Source organism: Muntiacus reevesi, chromosome 10 (genome assembly GCF_963930625.1).
Source record: "Muntiacus reevesi chromosome 10, mMunRee1.1, whole genome shotgun sequence".
Taxonomy (NCBI): Eukaryota; Metazoa; Chordata; class Mammalia; order Artiodactyla; family Cervidae; genus Muntiacus; species Muntiacus reevesi.
Genome location: NC_089258.1, coordinates 40,293,893 through 40,317,151, shown reverse-complemented (window position 1 = coordinate 40,317,151; position 23,259 = coordinate 40,293,893). Strand labels below are relative to the sequence as shown.

The window sequence follows — 23,259 nt, the reverse complement described above, 5'->3', positions numbered from 1 at the left end:
AAAGTAAAAGGCTGCCCTAAGCCACTGGCCTTGGCAGTGGTGCTGGAGAGGAAGGAGGCAGTGTAAGAGAGAAAAAGCTACAGAACTGGGTGGCGGGTTGTATTTACAGAGCAAGAAAGAGAGACGACCCCAACGTTTCTTTCTGGTCTTAGGCTTTAGCGTGTTCATCTTCTACGGGACGTTCAGATCGAGATGTCTGGTAGACAGTTGCGCACATATTGTGTGCCAAGCTCAAGAAACCTTATAAACTAGCATATTGTGAGGAAAACAAAGCTTCGTAGCTTTAATTTTATTTAAAAATAACTTTATTCTTTACCCCAATTATTTTTTCTTGAAATTATGCCAAGCTTTAGTTTACAGTCCCTTTTTTTGGTATAGCTCAGTGTGTTCTTCCTTGGAGGTGGGGTTTTAAAAGGGAGCCGTCCTGGTCGGAAGCAGGTAACTGTCAGCCTTCATCCTGCCATGCTTCACTTGCTTCAGTAAATGTTTCTACAGTGCCAAATGGTTTATGTCTTAGAAAATAAGTCATGTACAGTTCATGGGAAAACAGATTAGACTAAAATTTGAATGTTAATAAATGGCCAGACAGGGGCTTATTCAAAAAAGGCACTGAGTGCATTGGGGTTTTAGTGTAAATAATGCATGTCTGTTACAGTTTGCAAAGCTCTGTGTCATTCAGGGCGTTTTTGTCTTAAATCCTCCTTTCAATACAGAGCACGGTCTGCCCTCCTGGTCTTCTAATTATTAACTAGATATCATCTGTAGTCAAACAAATGGGGGGAAAAAAGTAAAAAAAGAAAAACCTTTTTCCTCCCAGCTATAGGTGACCCTGTGAACATTAACATAACATGTCACAGTGAATTGATGCAGTTGCGGTTGATCAAACGTGTAGTTTTCCCTAAACCGTATTGCAGACGCTACTACTTGTTTCATTTTATTAAGTCACTTTTAGGTCAGTTGGAAATTTTTTAAAGAAAAAAATATAAGTTTTATTATTTATAATACTCAAAGACTATTATTTTGCTTCTTCTGAGAAACTCCCCCAAATCTATAGTTATATATATATGCTAATAAAATTAATGCAAATAATCAAGTTCATATAAATGTATGAACCATTTGGTACCAAAGTATTTATTTGTTTAACAAATTTATTTGTATTTGGTACCAAAGTGTGTATTTGTTTAACAAATTATGTACAGGGTACTTTAATAGACCTCATGGGAAGTAAATAAGACAATGGGAAAACAAAAGGAGCTTCTGGCCTGGTAAGGTTATAAAGAAACACAGGCTTCCCTGGTGGCTCAGTGGTAAGACTCTGCCTGCCGAGGCAGGAGACTCAAGAGGCGCAGGTTCAATCCCTGGGTTGGGAAGATCCCCTGCAGAAGGAAATGGCAACCCATTCCAATACTCTTGCCTGGAGAATCCCATGGACAGAGGAACCTGGTAGGTTACAGTCCATGGGGTCTCAAAGAGTCGGTCATGACTTATCAACTAAACAACAACCACAAATATATAATTATAGTACAAAGTAAAAACTGGCCCACATCATAAAATAGAAAGATACAATGTTAAGGAGATTAAGAAACTGGGAGATGTCACTTATAGCTGGAAAAATCAGAGATGATTTCATTGAGGAGATAGTTTTTGACCTCAGTTTTGAAGGAAGGAAAGGATTTAGACACATGGAAGTGGAAAAGGTGCAAAAGAATGCTACAGAGCAGGAAGCAGCAAGATTAACATCTCAGAGATGTCCTTACACAGGATGTAAGGTGAGGGGGAGTGGGGGCAGAAGAGATGCATCTGGTAAGCCCTGCTGGGGTCAGGTCCCACATGGGACAGATGGGTTAAGGGCCAGACGCACGATTTGGAATTCATTCACAAAGCACTTTTTAAGCAAATGAAAGATCAGCCCTGCCTGCCAGCAGTGTAGAATGGGTGGATATAAGCAGGCGGAGAGCCAAGGCAGAGTGAAAGCTAGGGAGATTGGGGCGACTACCGAGAGGAAGGAGAGTAGTGAGAAGGGTGATCTGCCCAAGGAGAGCAATGTTTCTGTGCAGAGCTGTCTAGAAAGTTTATGGTTTTTTGCTCTAGTGCATGTACGCAAATCGAAAGGCAGTTTGTGTTTCTAGGTTGAATTTAGGGAATTGCTCAGTCGCAGGGTTCCTTCTTTGGCCCATACGCTCGCCGTGAGCTTGCCGGTCTTCCTTTGCTGCCAGCTGCAGGAGGTGAATCTGCTTTCCTCGGCTCCCGTAGCTGCCGCCACCCGCTGTATCCCAGGGGTTTTATTCCCCCAAGCCTCGCTGCTGAGTGCCAAGCAGTGTCCCCATACCCATGTTCTTTCTGTGTTGCTAAAAATAAATCCAAGGGCCCTTTACCTTTGAAGATTTTTAAAAACTATTCATCTTTATAGAGAGCCCTGTGGCAGTAGCAAATATAATAGATACGGGGAAGTTGGGCGCTTATGTAACTGACAAGCTTTCCACAAACAGGGTTCACATGTAGACATACCTCTTTTATTTTTCCAGTTAATTACTCTGACACTCATATGCCTCAGTAGCACAAACCCTCTTTTTGAGTCAGTCTGTTCCCCAGCAGTTAATGACTAACTTTCCAGTAACTCGAGGAGTTAGTCTTCCTCTAATGCTGAGTATCAGGGGGATGTGATTCTGATCAGTTCACTGACATTGTTTCTCACTCATATATTGAATTTTGGGGTTGAGGCCTAGCCCTGCACAACCTGACGTGATCAGTGATGCTTGGTCACTACTGGGGCTTGATTTTCCTGGTCCAGGAGAATTGGCAGCAACAGTTCTCTGAGGGAAGATGAACCCACTCCCTTGGTTCCAAGTTCCTTCAACGATGCTCTAAACTGGGGCTCTAAAGTTACAGAAATTTAACAGTTGACACCTTTAGTCAAAATGGGCCAAAGAACTAAACAGACATTTCTCCAAAGAAGACATACAGATGGCTAACAAACACATGAAAAGATGCTCAACATCACTCATTATCAGAGAAATGCAAATCAAAACCACAATGAGGTACCATTACACGCCAGTCAGGATGGCTGCTATCCAAAAGTCTATAAGCAATAAATGCTGGAGAGGGTGTGGAGAAAAGGGAACCCTCTTACACTGTTGGTGGGAATGCAAACTAGTACAGCCACTATGGAAAACAGTGTGGAGATTTCTTAAAAAACTGGAAATAGAACTGCCATATGACCCAGCAATACCACTTCTGGGCATACACACCGAGGAAACCAGATCTGAAAGAGATACGTGCACCCCAGTGTTCATCACAGCACTGTTTATAATAGCCAGGACATGGAAGCAACCTAGATGCCCATCAGCAGACGAATGGATAAGGAAGCTGTGGTACATATACACCATGGAATATTACTCAGCCGTTAGAAAGAATTCATTTGAATCAGTTCTAATGAGATGGATGAAACTGGAGCCCATTATATAGAGTGAAGTAAGCCAGAAAGATAAAGAACATTACAGCATACTGACACATATATATGGAATTTAGAAAGATGGTAACGATAACCCTATATGCAAAATAGAAAAAGAGACACAGAAGTACAGAACAGACTTTTGAACTCTGTGGGAGAAGGTGAGGGTGGGATGTTTCGAAAGAACAGCATGTATATTATCTATGGTGAAACAGATCACTAGCCCAGGTGAGATGCATGAGACGAGTGCTCGGGCCTGGTGCACTGGGAGGACCCAGAGGAGTCGGGTGGAGAGGGAGGTGGGAGGGGGGATCGGGATGGGGAATACGTGTAACTCTATGGCTGATTCGTGTCAATGTATGACAAAACCCACTGAAATGTTGTGAAGTAATTAGCCACCAACTAATAAAATAAAAATTTAAAAACAAAACAAAACAAAAAAAACACCACTTGTCTTAAAAAAATAAAAAATAAAGTTACAGAAATTTAACAGTTGACACCTTTAGTCTATATGTGCAGTTCCATCCAGTGTACAAGCCAGTTCTAAGAGTACTGGTTGAGGACATTTTGTAACATCTTTTCCCTGACAAATCCCAAACCTCCCTCCTTCCCCAGTACAAAAGGTCTTGTTAAACACCTCTCTCAGACAGTGGGACTTGTTCACTCTAAACTTACTAAGGGAACCGTACTTAAATGATTCTGCTCCCACCAGTAGGATCTGGTCAAAGGTTATTTTCAAGCAAATAACTTCTGCCCAAATGGCAAAGCAGTTGCAAACTTCTCTTGCAAAAAAGAAAAAAATCCACGTATTTAATCTCTAGTTCAACATCTCTGTGATAGGACATTTTACTACACTTAAAAAGTTTAAAAAATATTATAAACACGTCGCATTTTTCTGGGCCGTACTTTGACTTCTGAGATGAAACTAGCACACAACACAACTTGGAAAATACTACTGACATTATTGTTGCTCCGTTGGGTCTAACTCTTTGCGACCCCATGGACTGTATGTAGCCCACCAGGTTCCTCTGTCCATGGAATTTCCCAATTAAGAATATTGAAGTGGGTTGCCATTTCCTACTCCAGGGGATCTTCCCAACCCAGGGATCGAACCTGCATCTCCTACATTGGCAGGCAGATTCTTCTACCACCGAGTCACATTATTACTACCACCGTCAGCCCCAGAATGTACAGCATTAACATTTATTGACAGTTTACTCTGTGCCAAGCTAAGTGCTTTATATGTACTGTCTTGTAAGGATAAATAACAACTGACTGAAGTGGAGTTATTCTCGTTTTACAGATGAAGACACTGAGAGTTGAGTGATTTGCCCCCTAACAGGCGACCAGTGAGTGTCAGAAAAGGGCTCCAACCAGCACCTGTCTGCCTGTGCTGCCGTCAGTATGCCCGGGGCTGGCTAGCTGAATGGCTGAGCCTCTGCTTCTTTCCCAAATAAGCATGATAACTGTCCTGGGGTTAGCTACTGTAGACACAGACTCCTAGCATGAAAAGTTATCATTTGAATGGTAAAGATAACATTATTAGTAGTAAGTCATGTGAGTATCCTGTCCTTTCTGATATGATAAAATGAGGAGGACATGTTGCCTCTGTGATATCCTTACCCCAAATTCATAACCTCAGTCTAATGCTGACAAGACAACAGACAAATCCAAACTGAGGGACATTTTACAAAATACCTGACCAGTACTCTTCAAAAGCTTCAAGGTAGTAAAAGACAAGGAAAGACCAAGAAACTATCAGACTGGAAGAGGCCAGGGAGATGTGCAAATGTAAGGTGATATCCTGGATTGGACCCTGGAACAGAAAAAGAACCTTGGCATAAAAATTAGAAGAATCTGACAAAATCTATAGTTAGTAGTGATACAATGATGTTATTTTTCAGTTTTTATGAATATACCATATTCATAAACCATATAACCATATACTCATGGTTATATGAGAAATTCACATGAGGGTAAATACTACATGATAGCCCTCTGTACTACCTTTACAACTTTTCTTTACTATTATTTCAAAATAAAAAGTTAATAGAATAGTTATTTGGAACAGTCCCTCAAGGGAATATGGATAGTATTACTGTCTTATTATGAGGGAGGAATTGGTCCTGGTGACAATTCTTAACCTTTAGGTTCAAAAGAAGAATCAGGATAAGGAAATAAACTTATTGTGAAAATCTGCCATTTTAGATGTATGACCTTCTGGTTAGAATATACAATCAAATTCATAGCCTATTTTAATGTTTTAAATATCTTTTTTCTCTAAAGTTTTTAAAAGAAGAACTTCCTAGTAGACTTGGGCTGAAATAGAAGGACACTTTTTCCCAAAGAGGAGGCTTGTCTTCCTATGTCCCTTGAAGGAAAATTAAATCAGGGTGACTTTTTCCATCTCAGATCTTTTTTTTTTTTTTTTCCATAGCAGGAAATATGTTTCCTATAGGGTAGAGAGAAACATGGGACTACTCATCTTTTTTTCTCTTTGGATTTGATTTCCACTCAAAATATCTAAATTCCTCAATCTCAGACAGAGATGTGGACTTGAAGTCTCTGTAGATTTCCTTTAAAAAGGAGTGTGAGTGCTTCAGCCATGATTATTTTGACATTCAAAGTGTATGGGACTAGTTTAAAATTATTCCCATAAAAAAATTATTCCCATAAAAATTTCATTATTATTAAAGTCATTATCATGATTTTTTATTTATTAAGTTAATTCTCTGTTATGATATATTCCATGAATTTCAATAATTTGAGATTTTCGAGTTTCTTCCTGTGTTGTTAAACTTAGTAGGTTTCTGGGGAATAAAGTCATTTGCAAACAATAGTATTCTTTTCTCTTGTACATTTTCTCATTTCATTCTAACAACAACCCTGAGGGGTAGGTAACAATTATTATCCCCCAAATTATAGATGAAAAGTAGTATTTGAAAGTTCCAAGAGAAGCCCAAAGCTGGATATCTATTAATTGCCAGAGTGAGAAGGAGTCATTTCAGGGTCTTCCGACACCGTATCCCACGTTCTTTCTGTTGCATTAAACTTCCATGGTGTGCAGTTCTGGGTTTAGTCAGGAGTTCTTAACCTAAGAAGGGGAAGTACACAAAATACAGTGGTGATATGGGCGTTCTTCTGTGGAGAAGATCTGCAACGTTCAGTAGATTCTCAAAGAGACCTGAGATACCATCAAGTTTAAGACGTTTTCTGAACAGTCTACAGGAAGAACATAGGCGTTCTTCTCACACTGCCAAAAGCAGGGATGAAAATGTGGCTTATGTTATCCATAACAGAATCCCTTCATCTCTTCTGCCCATTCCTAACACATACACTACACTACAACGCTATCTCTTTAATTTTTATTTTTCTTGGTCTTGAGTTGATTTTTTTTTTAAGAGTTCTACAGTTAAATAGGATATCCAATAAAACAGATACTATAGATGTTTGAAAGGTTTTTGCAGGGAAATAGTTTTAGCTTTCTTGACTAAGCTCTTCACCTAAGGAAATTACATAATTCAGTAGGAGGATCAGAAGGAAATGAACACCTAATGAACACTGTTAAACCTCTATGCTTGATGTTTTACACATATAATGTCTCTGATTTCTCAGAACAGTTTAGCTATCTAGCTCTTAGAGGCTGTTTCTCAGCCATAGGGCATAACTAGTAAGTGGCAGAGCTTAGATTTGAGTCTAGGTCTATCTGTTTTCAAGGCTTTCCCCACTGTATAGAAATGTACCCTAAAGTAGAGTGAGCAGGATTAGACATGGCGGTGTCTCAGTAAGAGTGCAGATCTGGGCGGGGGTCAGCATGACTCGTCCACCTAGGAGCCGGCCCACAGAGACCTAAGTCTATTAATAGAAGTCACATCTGGGCACTCTGAAGATAAATATTTCATGTGTGCGTGTGTGCTCAGTCACGCCGCCCTGTCTGACTCTTTGAGACCCCATGGACTGTAGCCCACCAGGATCCTCTGTCCATGGAATTTCCCAGGCAAGAACACTAAAGCAGGCTGCCATTTCCTACTCCAGGGGATCTTTCTGACCCAGGGATCAAACTCACATCTCCTTTGTCTCCTGCATTGGCAGGCTGATTCTTTACCACTGAGCCGCCTGGGAAGCCCAGATATTGCAGAGAAGGAGACAATTTGAAATAATGAGAGTATCTGTAGAGAATCCATATCTATAGAGACTCATTTGAAAGGCAGAAATTAGCACATTAATGAGTATCAAAGCTTTGTCTACCTGACTTGCTGGCAGGCATTTGACATGTTGGAGATCTGAAAACAAGTGTCATGGACCTAGCTGTTGAGATGAAAAGTAGGCAGACAGAGCAACTAGGACCAGGAGCCAGGCTTTGAGAAATTAGTTGTAATTCATCTGTGATTCAGTAATTCATCTGTAATTCAGTCATTGAGAACATAGGGGACTGAGGTTCAGTGAACCAGTGAGCAAATGGAACTTAATGACAGACAAATCACGGAGATTGATTGCTTATGTCGGAAATGATACCAAATAAAGGGTTCAGCACTAAGCCTCGAAGTGGACATTAAGTAGCTTTACCAGTCAGGGCTAGGAGTATTAAAAGTATTAATAGGTAGTAAAATAAGAATAATCTTATTAATCTAGAACAGGGGTCCTCTAAGTCAGGTTTCCAGACCAGTATCTGCATAACCTAGGAATTAGAAATGAAAATTCCTGGGGCCAACCCTAGACCCATTGAATCCAAAATTCTGGGATAGGGCCGAGCAGTCTTCCAGATGCATGCTTCGATTTGAGCACTATTGATCTAGTGGACAATATTGCCCCCTAAAACCTAATACCAACTTATATGTGGGAGAAAACCAGAAGGCATTCTAGCCTCTGTTCTTTGTTTATATGAGAACTGTGTCCATTAAAGAGGCCCTTTTAGCAGAGTCAGAATATTGAGGTTAAGCAAAATAGCATTTTTGTTGAGAGCTAGTACTTACTTTTGGAAATCAGGTATTGCCTAGTAAAGATGATCATGCACAAACTCAATGACCTTGCAGTACCATTTCTTGTTAAGTACCCTAGAGAAATGCATGCTCATGTGTACCAGAAGGGGCATATAAGAAGTTGCACAGAAGCCTTTGGTATCCATAATAACATGAAAACAGCCCATGTGTTTAGAAGTATAAATAAATAAATAGGATTATATTTATGTGATGAAATACAGTACAGCAGAGAAAAATGAATGACTATAGCTATACCAATTTACTGTGATAAATTTCAAAACATAATATTCTATGGATCAAGAAAAAAGTGAATTGAAGAGTACTTAATTATTTTCATTAACAAAGTTTAAGAGCAGGCAAAACTATGTGATAAATGATTTATTAATACATACAGAGATGGCAGGGTTTCCCAGATGGCCCTAGTGGTGAAGAACCTGCCTGCCAATACAGGAGACATAAGAGATGTGGGTTCAGTCCCTGGGTCAGGAAGATCCCATGGAGGAGGACATGGCAGCCCACTCCAGTATTCTTGCCTGGAGAATCCCATGGACAAAGGAGCCTGGTGGGCTTCAGTCCAAAGGGTCACAAAGAGACAGACACAGTTGAAGTGACTTAGCACGCACACACTCACAGAGATGTTAAAACTCTTAAAAAGCTAAAGAATGATTAAAACTTCATTGCTTCTGGCGCAAGAGAAGGACATGCAGTTGAGGAGGGCTACATCAGGGGCTTCAGATGTCTCCCTAGTGGATATCAAAGTTTTGAATGTATTGTTCTTTAAGTTGTATTATCTTTAAATTTGTCTACTTTTGAATGAATAAAAAATTTAATAATTTTAAAATAAAAATTGAAGAGCTTCCCAAAGCTATATCAGTAAACTTGCTAGGGGGGTAAAAAGAAAGCTTTGCAAGGAAACTGGCTGAAATAAGGGCATTTTCAAATAGGGCTAGATACAAGTAGGAAACTAGAGCTCGCAAATCTTGGAATCATACTGAGACAGATTGGAAGCAATGTCTCATATCTTGGGCAATTATTTTAAAGTCTCATTCAATTTAGGAGATATTTAAATGACTGATAATTGAGCCAACAGAAGATCAACATAGAAAGCTTCTTCTAGGAGTTTTGCAAGTCTATGAAGATGAGCACATTAAATCTTTCTGAATTGCTTTCATATGTACATAGAAGTAACCTAGAATATAGGAGAAAAAGAGAAAAATATTGTATTTGTAGGCAGAAGACTTGGGCTCTAATTCTGATTACCTTCTGGCTGTGTGACCTTGAAAATTGAGTCATTCACATTACTATTTTCTAACAATTGGGAGTGTTGAGAATATTATTATTTTACTATATAAGGAGCTACTACAATTTGGAAGACACTTAAATATGTAAACTGAGACAATTTTTGAAACAAGGATTATTATTCTTATTTATCAGATGTGGAAATTTAACTTGCCCAATAATCAAACAGCAAGAAACTGACAAAACAGGCTAATGAGCGTCATATTGTGAGAACAAAATTAAGTGATGCATAGATAAATGTTGCTCTATGCACTTTATTAATAGCCCTACAGTAGGAATGAAGATTCATATTGTCCCCTGACCACTCCACTCCTTAGAGGGTTCAGAACTCAAAGGCTTAGTTATGTATAAAGGACTTGGTCCTCAGTACTGTTAATATCAACATTTTAAGTTAAACAGGTTTATGTTTGCTCATCTGGAAACTAAACCACCACTTCTGCTGTCATTTCTGTGAGAAAATGAGTTCTAAATTCTAAGAACTACAAGTTAATTTTTAGAACACAGCTGTACACAAACTAAGTATTAATAATTGTCATTTTACTAAGCAAACCTTTTACAATGGTTACAGAAGACTACAAATGTTAACATATGTGAGAAGCATAAGCTTTTCAAGAACATGACACTGGGACTTCATGCTTTTTCCCTTTTCAAAATGGCTTTTGAAATGCAGAAATCTCTATCAAATAATGGAGTGATTGTGTGGGTTTGAGAATTCCTATGGCTGTATTTCTTCCATTTTAAAAAAATGAAGGAAATAAGAAATAACTTTCTTAGATTAAGTTTGCTTTCCCAAGTTGTGGCTCTGGAAATATGATACTTTTATTTTTTTTGCCATTAAGTTTTACTTCTGACTTTTCAAATAAACTTTTAAATTTGATTTTGGTAAGATCAGCTATCAGAAATATTTTTACACTTAGGCAATGCCCTTTTTGAGTATTAAGAATTTCTGCCTGAATATGAATTTCCTCTAAACATATTTTAGACTATTTGCCCTCAAAAAAACAAGGAATGTTTAGCATAATAGCCCAATGTTTTCCACAATAAAGCTATCTTTTTTCTTTCTTCCAGAAAAGAAGCTTTGGTCATTGCATAATAGTCTTTTCCATGATTGTAGAAAGACAGAGGAACACTAAATGCAAATGCTCTTTTTCCAAATTATTGAATTTCTTTCATAAAAAGGAGAAACTGTTTTTGATTACCTTTACAAACCATGACTCGAACATGAAACTAAGGATTGTTAATAACTTTTTGTTTTATTTTCCCATGTGGAAGCTTCTTCTGGTTAGAAAAACTTTTACGAGCTGCCCTTTAATACTACTTTGAATATATTGGGAGAGCTTACAGTAAGAAATTTCCTCTTAATTTCAGATTCTATTTTGGCTAACAATTTAAGTCTCTTTCTAAACTAAGTGGCTTTTAGCTACTGAAAGAGGCAGAAGAAGAAAATTAATACATTTAATTATTTATCTGTCTCTGTTTCTTGTTCTTTCCGTGTCAGAGTGCCAACATGTAAGCTGTTTGAAAAAGGAGGAAGGAGAAAAAACAAGGCTTCTGAATAAATTAATTTCCCCTAATTAGAACTATATCTTTATAGTGACTCTATAACTGTTTATTGATAACGTGGTATCTAAAGGTATGCCATCATGTAAGTTATACCTTATAAATCTTAGGAAGAAAACAGATAATGTTTTTGATAATATAAAAAACATCAAGACATTTGGCAATTTAGAAAAAATTAGATCAATTTAGCTGGCTGGTAACAAAGCATATCAGGTCTCTCTGGCTTTGGTCCCACTTAATATAGGATTTTGCTGATTCTCAATTTTTAAATTTTCTTTCCAAAACCCGTTTCTACCATGTGTTCATAATGTTCTCTCTTTTCCGAGCCACATTTTGGCTCCAAACTAGTAGTTACCCCATAAAGTCTTGCCATTTTTCTAGGTTTGTTAACAGAATTTTAAAAGTAAATAAACTTGTCTGTCTTTGCCTACTTGAGATTCTCACTGATTCTCTTTACAATTCACAGAAAAAAGTTAAAGATTTAGGATCCATTATCTTCATCTTCGTCATTCTTTCAATTTTTTAAGTATTGATTATGTGCCAAACACTGGGCTAAGTACCCTGCACCTGTGATCTTTAACTCTCACAATGACTCTACAGAGGTTGGTCTAATTACCTTCATTTTACAAAAGAGAATACTGAATCCAAGACAGAAATAAGCACTCAGTCGTGGCTAGTTACTGGCAGAGCTGGAATTTGAACCAAGCTCTCTGTGTCTCCTCAGGCTATGAATTTTCCATAGACTCTGATACCTCCCTTCCTGTGTTCCACCCTTCCTACCCTAGTAAAATAATGGAAATTCTGAAGATTCTCCACCCACTCCTCTTAAACAAAACAGAACCCTTAAAATGATATTTTGGCTGGTACTTGTGTGACATAAATATGTACTATACCTTGAGATGATACATCTTTGAATTTTCTTTTGAAAAATGAATCACTTCATGTCAGAAAATGCATTCTTTGTTTACATTTTGAGAGAGATTTTTTTCAGTGTTTTTATAATAGTTGTTCACACCTGTGAATGTGAGAAAATCTATGCTAAGCACTGACACCATAAGAAAATCTGATCATCCTGACCAGGATAATTTAAGAATGCACAGTATATGCTTAATAATAGCTTAGTATAGCTTAGTTCCGCAGCATTTCTGCCTCCTTTGTAGATGATCCCATGTCCACCTTTCTGGTACAGCTGTCCATTCTTCATCAGTTCTTCGTGCTGTGGTGCTAACTTGCTTTAGTCGTGTCTGACTCTGTGTATCCCTGGGGACGGTAGCCTGCCAGGCGCCTCTGTCCATGGAATTCTCCAGACAGGAATACTGGATTGGGTTGCCATTTCCTCCTCCAGGGGATCTTCCTGACCCAAGATTCAAACCCATGTCTCTTACGTCTCCTACTTTGGTCCGCGGGTTCTTTACCACTAGCACCACTTGAGAAACCCCAATTAGTTCTTTACTAGCAAATAACTCATGTCTATAAAAGTGATGCCAGATGAGGAAATTCCATCTTAAATTCTTGGTTAGTTGATGTCAGTAGTGTAGATTTCTAACTTTTCAAAATCCAGTTCTGTGCCCTTATTCTCCAGATATGAAGATGTGAGTCTGTTTCCTTCATTTTAAATCTGTGGATAAGCATAAGTGATCTATTAACAGGCTTTTTTTTTTTTTTTGCTTTTGCTTTTTTCAAAATTTCATTGCATTTATATCATTGACCTTTGCTTCAAAAAGCATTCAACAGTCTCTAACAGAGGGAGACCATGAAAGGGGGTGTTGTAAAGACTTTATTCTATAAAAGAAGTCATACAGGGAAGCTTTATATTTGCTGAGTGATTCAATTCTTATACATGCAGAAGTTGGCCATGGGCCATGAGTAACATGATGGAAAGGCACTACTAGTTGCAGGCTTACAACCAAATTTCCCTACTTCATTTTTTAAAAAGAGAGAGAAAAAAGCACCTCCTCTCTTGTTTTAAAATCTACACAAGAAAAGTGAGGCATGATATCTAGACTAGTCAATTGCCTTATCAAGATTCATAAAGTCACTTTTTTAAAAAAAAGGTCAAGAACTGAGGAGCATATTCTCAAGGGAGAAAGATGCCTGCTTAAATCAGTCTTCTGAGTGCCTAGAGCAGAATTATGAAGGGAAAGTTCACTTATAGGAATAGCAACTACTTTGGGAACATTGGCTATATTATGCTTATGAGGTATTATTAGGTGATTGGGTATTCCAAGGTAATACCTTTTTCTTAGAGACAGTATATTGGGCAGACACTGTCATTAAGTAGCTGTTTATCCTTCTCTTTACCAAATAATCTAATATCTATAGAGAAATGGGGAGTAAACATATTTTGATTAACATTTTTAAAGGCTTGGAAACTGGCTAATGAAGTATTATTAGCCAGTCTCCAAAAGGTACATTATATCCTTTATAATTTTCTGACAGTATAGTGAGACTTAGCAGTTGACTGGTTCCTTCTTGTTGAGTCATAAGATAATCCTGAACTTCATATTTGATGAATACAGGTTTACTTTGCTAGATCTTTAAGTACCTCAGGGTATTCTTGTGTAAGACTGTATATATGTATGTAGGTAGGGTTTTTTCCCCAGTTGTTTTCTTTTTTGCAGAGTTACTTGAGAGACATTCTTGGAAATGTAAATTTCTGTGGCAGTTTTAAAAAGAATAATCATCTTCTCTAGTATGATTGATACAGACTTTAATTAAGATTAACTAAAATCACTGTGGACGCTGGTTGCAGCCATGAAATTAAAAGATACTTGCTCCTTGGAAGAAAAGCTATGACAAACCAAGATAGTGTGTTGCAAAGCAGAGACATTACTTTGCTGACAGAGGTCTGTGTAGTCAAAGCCATGGTTTTTCTGTTAGTCATGTATGGATGTCAGAGTTGGACCGTAAAGAAAGCTGAGCACCAAAGAATTGATGCTTTCGAACTGTGGTGCTGGAGAAGGCTCTTGAGAGTCCCTTGGACAGCAGGGAGATCCAGCCAGTCCATCCTAAAGGAAATCAACCATGAATATTCAATGGAAGGACTGATGCTGAAGCTGAAGTTCCAATACTTTGGCCACCTGATGGAAAGAGCTGACTCCTTAAAAAAGACCCTGATGCTGGGATAGATTGAGGGCAAGAGGAGAAGGGGGTGACAGGATGAGATGGTTGATGGCATCACTGACTCAATGGACATGGGTTTGAGCAAATTCCGGGAGATAGTGAAGAACGGGGAATGATGTGCCATAGTTCATGGGGTCACAAAGAGTTGGATGCGACTGAGCGACTGAATAACAACAAATACATCAAAATCTGGGCTGTGTGTCTGAGAACCTTGGTACTTTGCTAGGCAGAAAAAACTCTCAGATTTGTTAAGGGAGATCTGAAACTTACTGGCAATGAGAAGAGAGACTGGGTTTATTCTGGGCAAGGCAGAAACAGCTCACTGGGGTCAGAACCTAAATAAATGGTGAATTGTGATGCTTGGAATCTGCAGAATGAAGCTTGAAACCCAAGTGGGTATCAGAATATTTGGCAGGCAAATTTATTGTACAAATTTAGAGTTAAACTGAGGAGAGGGTAGGTAGCATAGTGGGAAAGTCTCAGTTTGTATAAATAAACCTGCCTTTATTAGGTGTGGACAGTAACTTTAACCCTTTGAATTCCCTCAGTAGTAAAATGAGAGTTATGACCACTACCTTGTAGAGTTACTTTGATGATTAGAAAGAATATGTATTTATTGACATAGGCCCTAAATAAATTATTAATTACTGTCTTTATCATCATCACCACTTCTTTCAGATGTTTCCATTTTACATTTTCTGTAAAATTGTTAGTCAAGAAATTGCATAACCCAATACATAGGCAGCTTTAAGATAGAAGCACAGAGTTTGATTGGTAGCCTCTCAGGCTGTAAGGCTTTAAGATATGCTAAGTATTTATTATTCACAGAAGCATGGCTTTCTCTCCTTTCTTGACTGGCTTTGAGTAGAGCCCTAAAAATGTACCGTGCAGAACTATTTTTCTACTCCTTTTTGGCGTACCCTGGGATATTGCAAAGAACCATGGGTTAAGTGGGAGAGAGAAGTGAATTTCAACTATAACTGCTCAAAATAGTTTTTTTAGGACAGAAAGCAAAAGCCTTGTTATTTAGCCCAGGGCATGCTGATAAACAGAGAGGCATGTCTCAATTAAAAAAAAAAATCTCAGGTTTGTATACTACAAGTAGAATCCACATAGCTGAAAGTTTAGTCCTATTCTGCAAATTTCGACCCAAAGTTCCAATAATGTTCAAATTTAGAACTTCTATTTTTATCACAGAAGCAGGAGTATGGGAAGCAGTAGGGGATTACTTTAACTGACATGTGTAAGAGCTGTGTAAGTGTTAGCAATTTTAGCTTGGGCTCCTGAAGTAGAATGAACCTCCCCATAGGGGCTCATTATTAGGAGCTGAGTCTCTAAAATAATTATATTGAGATGCAGTGCTACATTATATTGACTCCCATCCACTATGACTGATGCCAGAACTCTACTGATATGAATTCTAAAAATGTGATGTCCAGAATGAGCATGTAAAGAAGAGTCACACTGTTGGAAAAAAGGGAAAAGTACTTTAGCTGTTTTGAGAGTCCTAGTAATTAGTGCCAGCCTTTCATCTTTCTTTTTCCCTCCCAGTGCTTCACTCTAAAACTCAGTTTGTTTATTGAGCATTTATTTATCAAGCATATATTAATTGTCTACAACGAGCAAAGTACTATACTAGACTCTGAAGATAGCAAGATGGCTAGGATTGGGTTCCTGAACATTGCAAACTTACCGAGTAAGATGTGTGAAATGAAGACAGCTATAGCACACTATTCCTCTGCTTACGCTTGTCTTGACAGTGTTAGTTGCTCAGTTGGGTTCGACTCGACATCTTGAAGATAACTTAAAAAAAAGCTGCATGATACGGCCTTAGCTTTAGGCCTTTAACAATCTAACGAGAGTTACATATATGAAAGAATGTAGAAAAATCCATAATTAGGAATAAAATATACAGTATAGAGAATGTTCTGTCAGGAGGCCAAAAGATCTCTGTTGACCAGTCAGGGAAAAGTCACGGGAAAAGATGAACCTGAAAGTAGGAGAATTTTTAAGAGTTGAAGAAGAGGAAAGATATTCTAAGAGAGATGACTATACAATAAATAACAAGAGATAATTGGAAGAAAATCTGGCCAAAACTGGTGGGATGTTGAATTTGAATGAGTATTGGAAGAACATGGAGTTGAGAGAGAAGAGTTGAAAATTAAAACAAAAGTTTAAGTTTCACTGATTGGAGAGAGATGATATCATTGATGTAGTGGGCATCTAAGAAAAGAAAACAGGTTAATAAGAAGAAATGGGACACTAAATAAAATATTTTTCTTACTTTAGATTTTTAGTCATTTTTTTGGAGTTGACAATCAAGCATGTTTATTTGAGTTTAATTCAGAAACGAATAGAGGTCCTCATTACAGTCATATTCACTTAGTTGTGAATTCCGGTTAATTGCCAGAATTGTGTTAATACAGCATTGGCCTAAAGTAGAAAATCATATTGAGTTTCTAGCGCATTCATTAAAGTCCTTATTTTTATATTTTTCAGCCAAAAGCTAGACTGAGTGAGACCTGGGTGGTTTTTCTTCTCCAGACTGGGCAGTTTGGATGCTGGGGCAACTGTGGATGGCTTGGGAATGAGATGTAGCCACAGAGCCAGTCCTGTACCCCAGTGCTTTCAGTAACCAAAGATGTTGAAGGGCCAGGCACTTGAACTCTCCATGGTTCCTTTATCATTTATTCTAAACTACCCGAATGCAGAGGATTAAATTGTCAGAAATGATTAGTGTTATTACCATGCAATTGAATTAATATAGCCATGAAGCTGCTCAACTTATAATTCAAAATAAAAGTCACTCAGTATGTATAGTAACTAGAATCTAGCTGACACTATTTCTGCATTAAGATCATCTATGATGAGATGTTAGGCAACCTAACCTTCAAACTGATTTATTTTGCTCATTGTCTTTGCTTTTATTTGCAGCTCTGGGAAATGTCAGTGCAAAGTGGGTGTCACCGGTTCTTCATGTGATAGATGCCAAGATGGATATTACGACTTTAATGAGAATGGCTGCTTGCCCTGCCGGTGCAGCAATCGCTCTGCCACTTGCGACGCCCTCACAGGTACACGTTCCTTACTTCTTTATGTGCTTAGGCCATTGTTCTTTCCATTTTGAAGTCCTTCTCTGAGTTAATTCTTCCCAAAGAGTTTATAAGGATCTTTCTCTTCTAAGTAGGATGTAATAGGTCATAGCAAGCCAAACTCCTTCTACAACAACTATATATATATATATATATATATATATATATATATAAATTTCAAAAATCATATTGGTTGGTGATCCATAGATGCAATGAAAACTATACGAACTAAAATTCCAGAAAGGGTAGAACTCTTCCTAAGTAAGCTGATGTTCACCAGCCATTTTCCTTTCAAGGGACATTTGCTGATTCTGGGCATAGACTAAGGAGCGGGCTTGGTCCAAGTAAAAGGATTCTTCTTGAGGAAAGATACAAGAAGAACTTTTGGCAGTCATTTGGGGCTTCCATTATGAATTAGAACCTAGGGGAGCCCTAAATGCAAGGCCAGTTTTCCCACAGGACGTTAAATGACTGCAGGAGATGGAAGGCTGACTCAAGAGGTAGAAAGAAATTCCTCAGTCTTATGGTGCTTGGGAGACAAAATCTTTTTAGAAAGAAAGGGCCTGCTACAACATATGACCATCTCTCTGAAGACATTGCCAGATTCAAAAGGTGGATTGCATGGGATTTAGGTTCACATCCATTACTCACATTCTGGATCTATTGCAGTCTTTCAGGGCTGAGGAGACACATACCTGCTGGGTTCTCAATCCAAAGCCTTAGGAGGCTGTGACCAAGAAGCAGTGATGAGCCATAGGTGAACTGACTCATACTAAAATTGCCGTTCATCCTCAACCTGTCTCAATTTCTGATTGAATTAAGGTGGTCCTCTCATTACACCTGCCTAACAGAGGAAAAGAGGAGTCATCTGTGGTTCTTCTGTACACTGTGTCTGGCAACTAAAACAGGACAATTCTGAGGTAGGAAATTGTGGCCAATAATAAAGAGAAAAGCAATGGAAGCAGATCCACAGATGACCCAGGTATTAGAGTTATCCAGAAATGGATTTAGAATAACTTAAGTTAATATTTTAGGAAAATAGAGGAGAAAACAGACAAAATAGGTGAAGAGAGACAAAATTTCAAGAGATTTGGAGTAAAAAAAATAATCAAAAGAACAATCTAGAATTGAAAAATACAACATCTGAAATTAATACCTCATTGCATGGACCTAATAGCAGTCTACAGTATGTACTGTGAAGACAAGGTTATATACTATTATATACAGTGAAGACAAGGTTAGTAGGTTCAAATACAGTTCAGTTTGAAATATCCAAACTGCAGCATAGAGAGAAAAAATGCAAAGGAAAGAGCAGAGCGGAAAAGATGTGGGAGACTGCCACAAGGTCTCACTTAAGTGTACTTGAAGGCCCAGAAAGAAAGGAGAGAGATACTGGGACAGAAGCGAATGTCTGAAAAGATAATGGCCAAGAGTTTTCCAAATTAATGAAAGAGACCAACTCACAGATTCAAACAACTCAGCAAACCCTAGGCAGTATAGGAGCAAAGAAAACCGTGTCTAGGCAAACTTAAACTGTTAAAAGCTAGAGACAATTAACTTCTCTGGTCATCAGTTTTCCTAAATGTAAGGATTAGAGATGCTTCTTTGGAAATCTTTTTTCCCCCCAACAACAAAAATCAGAACATACTAGTCTGATGAGTAACAAATGTTTTTATGAGATTAAGGTAGCAGAATATTTGAACAGAAAGTACTCTGGGAAAAAAATCTGTGTTGAAATCTTATTCTTCATTCTAATCCTCTAGTCTATGGAGAAACAAATTGATTTAGAAGAAATGGTGTTATTTTTTTCGATTACACGATCTAGTCCCTGCCTACTTGCCAGTTCTAGCTTGTGCTATTCTTTTTCTTTCCTGTTCGTGATCCAGTCACACTGGCTTCTATTTCTAAAATATGTTATGTTCCCCTGTCCCAAGGTTCTTGCATATAATCTTTCCTCTGCCTGGAATGGTCTTTCTAATAAACCTGTACCCCCACTCCTGGCCTCTTTGCCTTATTAAACTGTATCCTTCCTTCAGGCCTTCAGTTAAATGTTACTTTCACTAGAAAGCAGTTTATGCTCCAAGCTTAATGACAATTTTCCCAGTTATACACTCTGATATACATTTGTGTTTTTTCACAGCACATATCACAGTTTGTGATAATGTATTTATTTGTGACTGAGTCGTATATGATTTGTTCACTACACTGTAAGTTTCATACCAGTTTTGTTCACCATTTTACACATTTAGCTTGGAAATTAGTCCATAGTAAGTATTTACTAACTTTTTGTTGGATGAATGAACAAATTAATGGGAAAACTTACAGAGGAAAGATGAGTCTCAGTCCTGGATGACAGAAGCGTCTTATCATGTTGAGTTGATTTAAATTGCTCCCTAGTTCATTTGTGGTACCAGGAAGCAGTCTACACTGCTGGTTCTCATTTCTGATTTTCCCTGTGGCAGTGAGGTAACTCTCTTAAATGTCACGTAAATCCCAACCTGGTTCTGCTCAGGAGATAATTTAAGGCAAAAGAAATCCTTTTCATGGTTATGATTTCTAAAGGCCAGTAATAAGAAATAAATGATTTCTCTGTTTGGAAGTATAATAAAAACTCGAACATGAAAGAGTATATAGATACTCCATACGACACTGCCAGTTTAATAGAAAATCAGTCTTTCCTTTTGTCTCAAATTTTGAAGACTTTTTCCCCCAGACAGTGTGGTGGTGCACATGATTGCCCTCTGGTGGCCACTTACTGCGTTTTCACAGTCCTTACTCCCACCACGCCCCTCGTCTCATCTATACATCTCTATAAGGTGTAGCCTTATATTTTAGATTGAATTAGATTTTTATTTTTTTTTTCAATTATTTTTATTAGTTGGAGGCTAATTACTTCGCGATATTGCAGTGGGTTTTGTCATACATTGACATGAATCAGCCATGGAGTTACATGTATTCCCCATCCTGATCCCCCCTCCCAATTCCCCCCTGAATTAGATTTTTAAAGTGACCTTTTTATGATAAAATATATTGAGAAAAATATTTTAGAAAGCAATATGTATCCGAAGTCTTAAAAATACTTCTGTGATCAAGTAGTTCTTTTTCCCAGAATCAATATTTAGGAAATAGTTAAAAATTCATAAAAAGCTTTATGTTCAAAGATGCTCACCACAGTGACAGTTATAATCCTAAGAAATTAGACAACTTTGCTTCTAATAACAGAAAGTGAAGCAAGTCAGGTTATCCAGGCAGTACGCTATGCGAGCACAGAAAGTGAAAGCTTGGCTTGCCTTGGGCTGATCGCTTAGTCCTTTCACTGAGGAGTTTGGAATATAGCAGCAACTGCCTAATGGTATGCTATGAAGATTCAGTGCAGTGTGTGTATACAGAGCCTGGCTCATTACAAGCAACGGTAAATGGGCTTCCCAGGTGGCTCAGTGGTAAAGAACCTGCTTGTCACGCAGGAGATCTGGGTTCAGTCCCTGGGTTGGAAAGATCCCCTGGAGAAGGAAATGGCAACACACTCAGTATTCTTGCCTGGAGAATGCCATGGACAGAGGAGCCTGGCGGGCCACAGTCCATGGGGCCCCAAAGAGTCAGACAGCAACGTGAGAGAGTGAAAGAAGCAGGATATACAGTTACATGTGCCATATATTTAGACTGTCTAAAAGCAAAACCCAACACTTCTCTATATGAAAGAGAGGTTCAAGGGAAAGTATTCAAAATCTTAATAACAGATTTCTTCGGGTGATATATTTTCTTGTTTATGTTCTCCTGTGTTTTTATAGATGTTCTTTCTTCAACACATACTTCCCTTAAAATGGAGGTGGGTAGACTGTTGTTTTTGAGCTAAAACTCTATGTTCACATGGGCTTCCCTTGTGGCTCAGCTGGTAGAGAATCCGCCTGCAATGCAGGAGACCTGGGTTTGATCCCTGGGTTGGGAAGATCCCCTGGAGAAGGGAAAGGTTCCCCACTCCAGTATTCTGGCCTGGAGAATTCAATGGACTGTGTAGTCCATGGGGTCGCAAAGAGTCAGACACAGCTGAGTGACGTTCACTTCCCTTACGCTAACATGGTATATGCTTCTTTTTGAGAACTAAAGGTGCCTTCATGTAACCACAGTGTCACATGGTGAAAACCTTGACCTCAGCAGCTTGACGGGCTTGACCACTCCTTCATTACTCAGCGACCTTCTTCACTTGAGGATATCACCCATTTTCCCCCCATTTTTTCATGATCAGTTCTGCTAGATCTTCTTTTCAGCTATAAGCACTGGAGTGCCTCAGAGGTTTGTCTTCTGCATTTATACTTTCCCTACATGATCTCATTCAGTCCTTTGAATTTAAATGCCATCTGCAAATGTTCTGGTTACCACATTTATATTTCTCCCTTGATCACTACTCTCAAAACTCTAACAGCGCACTTGACATCTTCACTTGAACGCTCTATGTGGCATCGTAGCCCTAACACATTCAAAACAACTCTTTATTTGACTCTGTAAGCTAAGCCTACTTTGCCTCTAGTGTTCTTCATTTGGTGACTGGCACCACACGAGTCACATTTGCTTTTTCTTTTTGTAAATATCCAGGGCTTCCCAGGTGGCACTAGTGGTAAAAAAAAAAACCTGTTTACCAGTGCTGGAGACAGAAGAGATGTGGGTTCAGTCTCTTGAGTCAGGAAGATCCTCTGGAGGAGGGCATGGCAACCCACTTCAGTATTCTTACCTGGAGAACGGACAGAGGCGCCTGGAGAGCTTCAGTCCATGGGGTCACAAAGCAGTGAACACCACTGAAGCGACTTAGCACGAACACAAACATTGTAAATATCCAGTCCATCAGCAAGGTCTGTTCAGCCTGCCATTCAGCGTGACCTTCATTGCTGTCCTCTTTGTCTAAGCAACTGTCATCTCTCTGAACTGTTTTCACTGTCTCTCATCATTCTGCCCCTTCTCTTGTCCTGATCCTCTGAGCGCCTCTCTACCAGTCCAGTCTCCACATAACAACCAGGATGATCTTTTAAAAATGTAAAACCGGATCACGTCGTTCCCATGCTCAAACCCTCCAAAGGCTTCCCATCCCTTTTCGAATAAAATTCAAACTGCCTTCCATAACTGGATTTTCTTGGCCTCTGGCTTTCTCTCGGACCTTATCGTGATCCTGTTACCCACTGCCTTGTTTGCCTAGGCTGTCTTTCTTTCTGTTTAACAGGTTAAAGTTTGCCTTCTGCTCAATAGAGAAGATTAGGCATTTTTTAAAAAAATAGCAAAGTAACTTGCTGCATTTCTGACAGGTTATGTGTGAACTAGAGATAGTGAAATAAAGAAAGAAAAGGCTTTTTACAGGTGGTGATTTATGTTTTCAAAGCTTTGTCACTGAATTTGGTTGGAAAGGAATCCTACATTCTTTTCTTTGACCAGTTATTTTCTTGGTTACCCCCACCAGACTTTTTTGATGCTTAGCCAAGGAGCATGAGATCATCTTCAGGAAACACTCATTCCTTTTATTTATTTATTTTTGCTCCTTTGGCCATCTTTCAGCAAAGAAAATGTGAATTTTAATATAGTATTGTTACATTTTGGAGGTTCCAGGCAAAGCATAATGAACAAAGTTACACTTCAGCTAATTCTCATAGTATATAATTTATCATAATTGAAAGATTCTCAAATTTCAGGTTTTAAAAGGAATTTAGATCTCATCCGGTTCAACTTTCCTAATTTATAGATGAAGAATTTGAAGCTTAAAGAGAAAACACTA

At 38.5% G+C, this 23,259-nt stretch overlaps 1 protein-coding gene across 1 annotated transcript in view; it reads left to right on the top strand.

Moving 5' to 3' along the window:
• MEGF9 (multiple EGF like domains 9) overlaps positions 1-23,259 on the top strand; it is a 77,289-nt gene that overhangs the window by 41,809 nt on the left and 12,221 nt on the right. The window contains exon 3 of the mRNA XM_065947056.1: positions 17,347-17,486. Coding sequence (XP_065803128.1) covers positions 17,347-17,486 — 140 coding nt within the window. The remainder of the gene's footprint in view (positions 1-17,346; positions 17,487-23,259) is intronic.